Source organism: Ambystoma mexicanum, chromosome 14 (genome assembly GCF_040938575.1).
Source record: "Ambystoma mexicanum isolate Mex_15411 chromosome 14, UKY_AmexF1_1, whole genome shotgun sequence".
NCBI classification, from domain to species: domain Eukaryota; kingdom Metazoa; phylum Chordata; class Amphibia; order Caudata; family Ambystomatidae; genus Ambystoma; species Ambystoma mexicanum.
Genome location: NC_090940.1, coordinates 180,468,562 through 180,477,258, shown reverse-complemented (window position 1 = coordinate 180,477,258; position 8,697 = coordinate 180,468,562). Strand labels below are relative to the sequence as shown.

The 8,697-nt window shown below is 46.6% G+C and overlaps 1 protein-coding gene across 1 annotated transcript in view; it reads right to left on the bottom strand.

The window, feature by feature from the left end:
* Positions 1-3,570: 3,570 nt before the first annotated feature.
* Positions 3,571-8,697, bottom strand: part of COX16 (cytochrome c oxidase assembly factor COX16) — a 445,594-nt gene continuing 440,467 nt past the window's right edge. The window contains exon 4 of the mRNA XM_069638870.1: positions 3,571-3,932. Within this exon, the coding sequence (XP_069494971.1) occupies positions 3,816-3,932 (117 nt within the window). The 3' untranslated portion in view covers positions 3,571-3,815. The remainder of the gene's footprint in view (positions 3,933-8,697) is intronic.

Here is an 8,697-nt window from a genome sequence, read left to right as displayed (position 1 = left end):
CAAGCAAGATCGGGTCGAAAACTTCCGGTAGCCAACCCACGGAAGGTGCCACCGTCGACGACAGCATTTTCTCCATAACCGCTGTTTGACCCGCCAAAGTGATCGGGGGAAGAGCAGGCGCAGATGGCAAAGAAGACGTTGACGATCTGACCGTCGTCGACGACAAAGTTTTTGGCACAGAGCCTTGTGGCGTACCCGCCGGTTTTTAACTCTACTTGTGGGTCGACAACACTCGACTTGAGGTAGAGCCATGGCGGTCTCCCGAGGAGGATTTCAATTTTTTCTCCTGTTTTGATGAGGAGGAAGAAGATGACGTTTTCTTTGACGGAGAGTCCATCGCAGGATGTTTATCAGAGAGGTGTTTTTCCGATGAACGTGGTTTCTTCGTCAGAGGCTCTGCCGACGCAGAGCGACGAGGGGGCACCGGAGATTTAGATCTCGAGGCAGTAGAGCTTCCTCCGATGCAGGGTTCGCACCCGCCCCGCCATTGAGCCAACTTACCAGGCGTCTGTTTCGGTCCTTCAGGGTCTTCTGGGAGAAGCCTTGACAGATATCACACGTGTCGGCCGAATGATGAGGGTGAAGACAGTAAATACAGTCAATATGCCCATCACCTTCATACACTTTCTTAAGACCGCATGTAGCACACAGACGAAAAAACGCCTTTCCAGACATTTTCGAGGGAAGTCGAAGAAGAAATACGCACAGCCTAGCAAAAATAGTAGATACTCGAGGTAATCCCACTACTTTGGAAGACGGTTGAAATCTGAGGGAGCCGCGGGGGCGGAGCTACTTATACCTCTACGTCCTAGTGGCGCAGGCATACGCGGCCCAAAACGACGTAGATAGGACACAAAAGTGTCGACATTTTTCCTATGGAAAAGGTCTATATAATTTACTGAGGATTCCCAGCCTGACGACGGGGAATATTCTAAGCATGTGAATCCATGAAAGATCCAATGCTGGAGAATTTGATTAACCTGCGTGCTTTAATGCAAATTTGGCTGCCAGATGCAGCTGAGTTTCTCCAAGCTAGATGAAAACATTGTTGGTACTTCAAAGAATGCTGGACATGAGACACGTTGTAGAATATTAGCTAGTTTCTTCTTGGACCCAAATACAATAATTTCTGTTTGAGGGATTCAACTGAAGCTTATTCTCCAGCATCCAATTTTTTATTTTGCCTCCACAGGATAGTACTTGATCAATTGCTTTCACTGGTTGTTTTAGCCAAATATAAATGTGTGTATCGTCGGCATGAGTGGTATTGCAAATGAAATTGGGAGAAATACTCAGCAGTGGACGTATGTAAATATTAAACAACAGTGGGGACAAAGAAGATCCCTGGGGCACACCACATTTGGCGGGTAGAGAGTCAGACAGGTGTGGGCCCCACTCTATGATAACGCTGTCAGGATGGAGGAGTAAATAAATCTCATACACAGGTAAATAGCCAGCTCCCTAAACTAACAAGCAATATCCCAGGGTTGTCACACATTGAAGGTATCATTCAGAGTGCTCACAGTCTCCAAGAGTTTAAAGCATCCTAGCAAGTGTCTTTCTTGCTTGAGCACTTGGATTTCATGGATGCATCGTTTTCGAGGCACCTGCCGTTGTGGGTCTAACACCTACCGGGGCAAGACCTTCATTCCACTGCCTTGCCCAGGAATCTCTTGACTGTGGGCAGGGTTTCAGTCTGGAATAATTATAACCCCTTAGACAAGGGTCAATCTGTATATGAGCCCACTTCAAGCTCCCATCCAACTTCCAGAAACCCGTATTGCCTGCCAAGCTCTGGCCTCAGGATGATTTCAATGCTCCAAACTCTCCCTCTTTCCAACTCAGGTGGACCTCACAACTCCCACAAGGATCTGGTCTGTAGCAGCAGGTTAATCAAGCTACTGCTCCTCAGCCATCCCTGGTCCTTACCAACTTCTGGGCAACTACCCCCAACAGGCTTTGTGCGCCTCTGTCTCTGAAATCCTTCCAGGTGTAGGCTACTTAGTGTAGCTCTTCCCGATGTCTCCTCCTACTGCGTGGACATCAGCAGTCTAGAACACCATCCTAACACCCACAATACTGGCCTTCTTCTGCTTATACTGTGGCGCAGGGTACAATTGTCTTGATAATAGCAGTGACTGACGGGAACCTTTCACCTTTGAATTTAAGATGTGGTAGCTCTCATTTCATGGGGCCGACAGCCTCTCATGTGTTCTCCCTCTTTGTGATGGTCCATTTTCTCTTATACTTTCACTAATTATTTTCACATGCATCAATTGTTTAAAAGCATTTACCTCCATCTTTAAGTCAGGCATACCTAAAAGGACAGACTAGCGGCCCCATTTTGCACCTTGTGCAACTTCATTGAGCTTCCTGTCTTTGCTCCCGGGTTCTTGGCCAGTAGTTCGTCCACTCAACAGCTCAGTTTGTGGAGTGAACCCATATGAAGTACCTGGCTCCCCCTGTGCTTTGCTTCCCTCATCATGTTTCTCTTGTGCTTGGGTACTATGTGATTCTGTACCTCAGAAATTCATTTCCATTGGCATTCCCTGGCCGGGGGCCTTTCCTCAACTCCTACATACCATATATTATGGGTCGCAATGGGCAGCTTATGTGGGCCATGCTTCTGGGATGGTGCTGGAAGACTGGGTAAGCTTTGTGGGATCCGCCATGTACCACCTCCATGGCTCGCACTGCATAGCTGCCTGATTCCCAGGGACCAGAGTGCCCCAGTCTACCTTTTTAACACCTACACAAGTGACTCCATCATGGCCTCTGTTTTCTATGTCCTCTGTGCTGTCACCCAAGAAATATATGTGACCATAACCCTGCCCTTGGACTTGAAATGTGGAAGAGTTGACTTCATACTAAATGGGGCCATTCTAAAAGACACTGGGCCTCTTTACAAGCCTGGCGGTGCGGAAATAAGGGTACTGGTAGCAGCGTACCAGCACCCTTTCCGGACCACCAGACTACAAGTATGCCTGTTGGGGCCGTTGCTCCCGGCAGGTCTGACCTGTTGGGGGCACCGGCCCCTTCAGGCATGATTTTCACAGAAGCACCGGCACTGTTAGCAACTGTCCTATGGGACTCCACAGGAATGGAGGACATACACTTTCTGCTGCCTGACATCCCGGGCCGCTGGGACTTGTCCCGGGTGCCACTGGGATATCAGGCAGCGGAAAGGTAAGAGTTCGGCAGCAACCCGCCGGTAGCAATGACGGGTTACCACAGAACTCATAATGAGGCTCACTGACTTACTTGTAAAATGACCCAATTCCCCACCTCCATGTTTTTGTTGCAGCAAAACAGTTGCATTGCTACGTTGCATGCAGTAAAACAGTTGCATTGCTACGTTGCATTGCAGTAAAACAGTTGCATCACTCGTTTGTGCTGAACGGGCTGAGGGAATACATAATCCACAAAACCAGCCACCCCTGGTGGATCTTGATGTAATGAATGTCCTCTCCGAGTTTGTGATCACTGAGGAAGGGGTTGCCCTCCCCAACCAAACAGCTGTGAAACATTAGTAATTGACAAACAACAAAGCCATTAAAGGAAAGACCCCTATTCTACATCACATGGAGACTGTTTTATTTACATTTAATACAATATAAATCCCTGCCAGGATTTAGTATGTACAATAATGATTTCTCCTTCGACTCATGTATAGACTTTGACCCCCAGAGGAGTACATGTGATTAAAATATGCGGCTTGACATTGCAGTGCAAGCATGAATACACCCCTCATGCCCTCTGTGAGTCACTGCTTGACAAAGGGGCTGTGAGAATGAGTCCAACGAAGTGGCATCCGGTCAGGAGTGCCTGGAAGGGAGCACCTCGCGCTGCTGTCCTTGCAGAGACTTGGAGTCCTCCCAGGGACGGGGTCCTCGGATGTTTTCCCAGTCAGTCAAATTGGCGTCTTTCAGTTTCTGTAATGCAACACAACAAGAAGGTCTGTTAACCGTCATCAAATTGGTCATTATCAATACGTGAAAGTTTCTTCAATGTATTGTACAGTTCAAGAAAAATCTAGACCATTTTCTTCCAGTAAATCCATATGGAAGTTGTGAGGCCAATCAATTAAGCTAATGGGCAGAAAAGTTGTTTATGATTATAAATGTACTATTGAACGTCATGCCAGATGGAGAAAATGCAAAGCATTATTCCACATCCAATCGGCAGTGATTTTGTAGCACTAGGATGCAGTCCCCTGCTAGGTCCCGTGTAATGTCCGCAAGGTGGGTGTACTAGGTAGGTGCACTGAGACGGGCAAGTGTCACGGGAGACACAAAATGGCAATTCTCTGAAGATAAAAGCTCTCTGATACAGAAAGGCTTCTCTGACACGTGGGCCTCATCACAAGGTTGGCGGTATCCTAGTGCTAATTGGGCCGGAATACCGCCAACGCAATTAGCGTTACTGCTACTCGGTCCGGCGCAATTTGCCCAGGATCATGAGTAGTGGCATAGCTGTAAATCCACATTCCCCATTGGGGTTGGAGGCGCTATTAGTTCCGGTGCAATTAGTGCCACGCTAATAGCGCCAAAAACTGGCGTTTTGAGATTTGTACCTCCAGCAAAAAGCTGCCAGTAATCTCCCATTTAATGCCCAACTTCTGATTGGGCCAACCCTTAAATGAGGCGTTAATAGCGTTACTGCCGCATTTAAGGGTTAAGGCCCAACTTGTGATGAGGCCCAGTATATGGCAGGCTCACCAAAGATCCGAGGGGGAGAGGAGGACGCCTCCCCACACCGCCAAGCTCAGTGTCAAATCCAAAATGGTTGCAGGCCATAATGTAAACTCAAGCCAGACCTCTCATAGACCACCTGGCCACTGGGCAAATGGGCCAATCCCAGGCCAGCCCCCTCTATACATGTGCAACAAGTTGCTCCAGGACCTACTTTAGAGGTGGGGTAGCAGAGTATAAAAGCCAAGCTAGCAAGTTCTAGGTGTGAGCTATTGATGTAGGAGCTGGATAGGCGTGTTGGGAGGAGAGGGGCGGGCAATTGTCATACTAAGACAGAGGAAGTTGTGAAATGGAGGTTGCTTTGGAAGAGGAGGAGCTGGATTACCATCTGAGCAGAGAGGCTCATCAGAGAGAGATTGCCGGATTGGATGAGTTTTACCATCTCAGAAAGAGTAACCATCTGAGAAGAGAGTCCCCTAAAGGAGGGTTGATGGTGGGGGCCGGAGATAGCTGCTAAAAAGTAGCTGGCAGAAAGAACAACTTGCAATGAAGGGGACCGAGATAGTCACCCTGAGTCTGAGGGGGTTGCATAACAGGCTACAGATATCAGTGGCAGGTGGAGGAACGAGTTGGTGCAACTTCATGGAGGTCAGTGAGAGTACAATAGGCCAAGCCCACAACCCTGGTTACCAGAGCCAAAGAGCATGAAGGGGCTCGGGAACCAGGCCATCGGTCCACACTGCCTGCCCTCAAGACCAGAGGGCACCGCTTGAGGTGAGAATTTCGAGAAATTTCAGTTTTTTAATGCATTCATTTCCTTTCTATATTTTTAGCAGTTACCATGCCAGAGAAGGCTCTTCACCAAAGTAGGGCACTCAAACTAAGTGCATTCTCTACTACTGTAGAACATGAACATTTAGAATAGTATTCTAATTGATACAAAGCAGATACACTTAAGCCTCCATTAAGAATTGTACTTGCAACAACATATTGTTGCTGTGTTTATAACCTGGAGAAGAGATGTAACAGAATACATAATTTAATCAAACCATATTTGTGATCTGATTCCACCTGCTACATGGAAGAGGAGAGAGGTGAGCAGGATATTCAGACGGGTGAAGCAAGCAACTAGGATTATGCTGGTAAATCATGAAAAGAAGACCCTTATGAAAATGGATCACCATGCGGGGTTGTCACAGGCGGAAGGATTCCAGATTTGAGACACATGTATCAGTAAAACACCTTTATTTCTCCTTGCAGGGCAGTGTTGGAGGAATGCCAGTGGACTGGCAAACTTTGGCTCTTCAGATGCTTTGGGCTACAAGTCCAATTGCCCTAGATAGTACAGTGCATGTTTAGGAATCATGAGTCTTAGTCCAAAACATCTGGAAAACCGCTGGTTGCAGACCATTGATGGGTTGCAGGGATGAAAATATCTATAACAAATTATGGGAGGCTCAAATGGTACAGTGATAGGATGGATGAGCAAATAAAGCTGGTGCACAAGTCTACACTGAATCAAGGTACCATCCGTGGTCAGGCTTATAACTTGGGGCCTGGGCCGTTACCACCCAATCCGGCCCACACAGGTGCTCGTTCACAATTGTGTCTGTCTGCGTTTCTCTAGCATTTCAGAAGCTATTCACAATATATGCATTGCTTCTTTTAAAATGAATCATTCATTCTCAATGTCTCTGTTGCTAGAAGCTGCTGGTTTTTACAAATATGTCACCAACTCTTGTTGACAAATGACCCAGCCCCTTTGTACAGGGGCTTAAATCACAATCTACCTTTGCTTACACTATGGTGCATTGATTTGCACTAAACGCCTTGTTAGAGCATTTTCTTACTATATAATTATATATACATTCAATGAAAAAATGTTGTTAAAGGGACATTATGTTTACAAGTAAAACGGGAAACCCCCAGAAATTCACAAGTTATGGTAAGCTAAGCAACCATAACTCGCGCCACCACCATGCACTGCTAAGACAAACACCCAGTACATAAAAGGCGATATCACAAATGTTGCTCGCGCATACAGCCCAAACCGCTGGATGGATTTTTACCAAATTTGCGCCCGGAGTGGCAGCTTGGTCCAGAAAGCGTGCTTTTGTAAATTTGGTGTAAATCCGTCCAGTAGTTTTCAAAAAATTGCCAAAAAGTGGGTAAAACGTTTTTAGTGATATCTGGATCCGGTCCGTGGACCCACTTCCTGATTCGGGGTCCGCGGATGCCTCTGTACCAATCAGGGAGTGGCTCGATGTCCACGCACACAAAAATGCACGCTGATCAGATGTTCAAAAACATGAGGTGCAGCAGATTTTTTTAAATGATCGCCATATTAGATATGCGGTCGCCCACCGGTGTCCGTGGATAGCGCAGTGGGGAAAAAGTCTGGAAAACACATTTGGGGTTATTTGGTGGTCTTAAGAAGGGTTGGAAAGGGTGGATGTATGGGATATAGTTGATAAGGAGCTGTTTTTATAGGTGAAAAAAGTGGGTCTAGGTGCCACCCAGTCCGCAGACACCTCAGTAGTCCGCGTACAGCGCTGTGAATGAACATGTGAATGAACAGTTTGGAAAACACATTTGGGGTTATTTGATGGCCGAAAGACGGCCTGGAAAAGGTGGGAGAGTGGAATAAAGATGATATGGGGCCTCATTACTAGGTGGCCGGGTTGCCGACAACCTCGTAACACCATTTCTGCCACCAGGATATTACACGTTCCGGGAGCCCAGGATGTCAGACGGAGGGAACTGTAAATCCCCATTCCCGTGGCGTCCGATAGGACTCCATAGGAATGGGGACACAGAAGCACCATAGTATAGTAATATGTGTGTAGGAATTATAGGTACTGTAGTGGGAGTATACAGTATTTGTATTATGGTGGAATGATATAATTAAAGTGTATATGGTATTTATGATTGTAGTATGATTGAGAATAGTGCACTTTTCACGCGGTCAACCATTGTATCCTCATTAAATGGTTACATGATACTTTTAGCATTATGGACTGGGCACTGGACTGGCTGATCTGTTTTCCTCACTAACGGCCCTTCCCAGCTGCAACTGGGCTGTTTCTACTCCACCACTTCACTGTGTACCTGCAAAGTACCCTAGGGTTTTATCGTATGATTGTGGCTCTATTTTGTTCCTCTGGCTGACTAGATGTTCTTCTTTTCTTATTTATAGTTTTATGTTAATGACACACAGCTTTGCTTAAACTTCCCTGAACTTATTTTTTTTCCTCGTTTTCTATCCCCGATTGCCTGACCGCCATCAAGGCATTGTGTGCAGCTAACAATCTCTGTCTCAATGGCAGTAATTCAGAGATCTTTTTTATTGTAACCCCTGTGCCCTGTTTTTCTACTACCCTCTGGCTGCTGTCTTTGGGCCCTATACTCCCACCATCCTGTGAGGCCAAAAAACCTGGGGTAATTTTGAAGTCCTCTCTCGGTTTTCCGCCTTACATTTTCGAGCTGGCAAAAAAATTCCATGCTTTTAGCTTGACCTCCGTACAGGCATTGTACCGTTTCTCACCTTCATCCAGAAGCTAAAAGTCTGTAGAGCCCTGATCCTGTGTAGCCTGGTCTACTGCAAAAGCCTCTTCCTTAACCTCCCCCTTTGTTGTTTATGCTCCTTTCGGCTAATCTAGAATAGGGCTGCAAGACTTATCATTGGCATCAAGCCTAGGGATTGTATCGCTGCAGCCCCAAAATGTGTACACTGGTTTCTGCTAATTGCAAGGATGAAATTTGAGATCCTTTGTATAATTTTACAAGGCTTTCTGGGCCTGTGACTACAATGTGTCGAACTTTGTTTCCCTAAATACTGCCCTGCTAGAGCCCTCTGCTGCTGTAGCCCCAATACTCTGCTTGTCAAATGCTTTTTGAAACAGCGAGTGGGAGGCATGCCTCTCTCTTCGGCCAGTGCCTCTGTTTGGAACAGCCTTCCTGCTCCTCTTATACTTGAGCTGGACTTCCTTAAATTCTGCAAACCTCT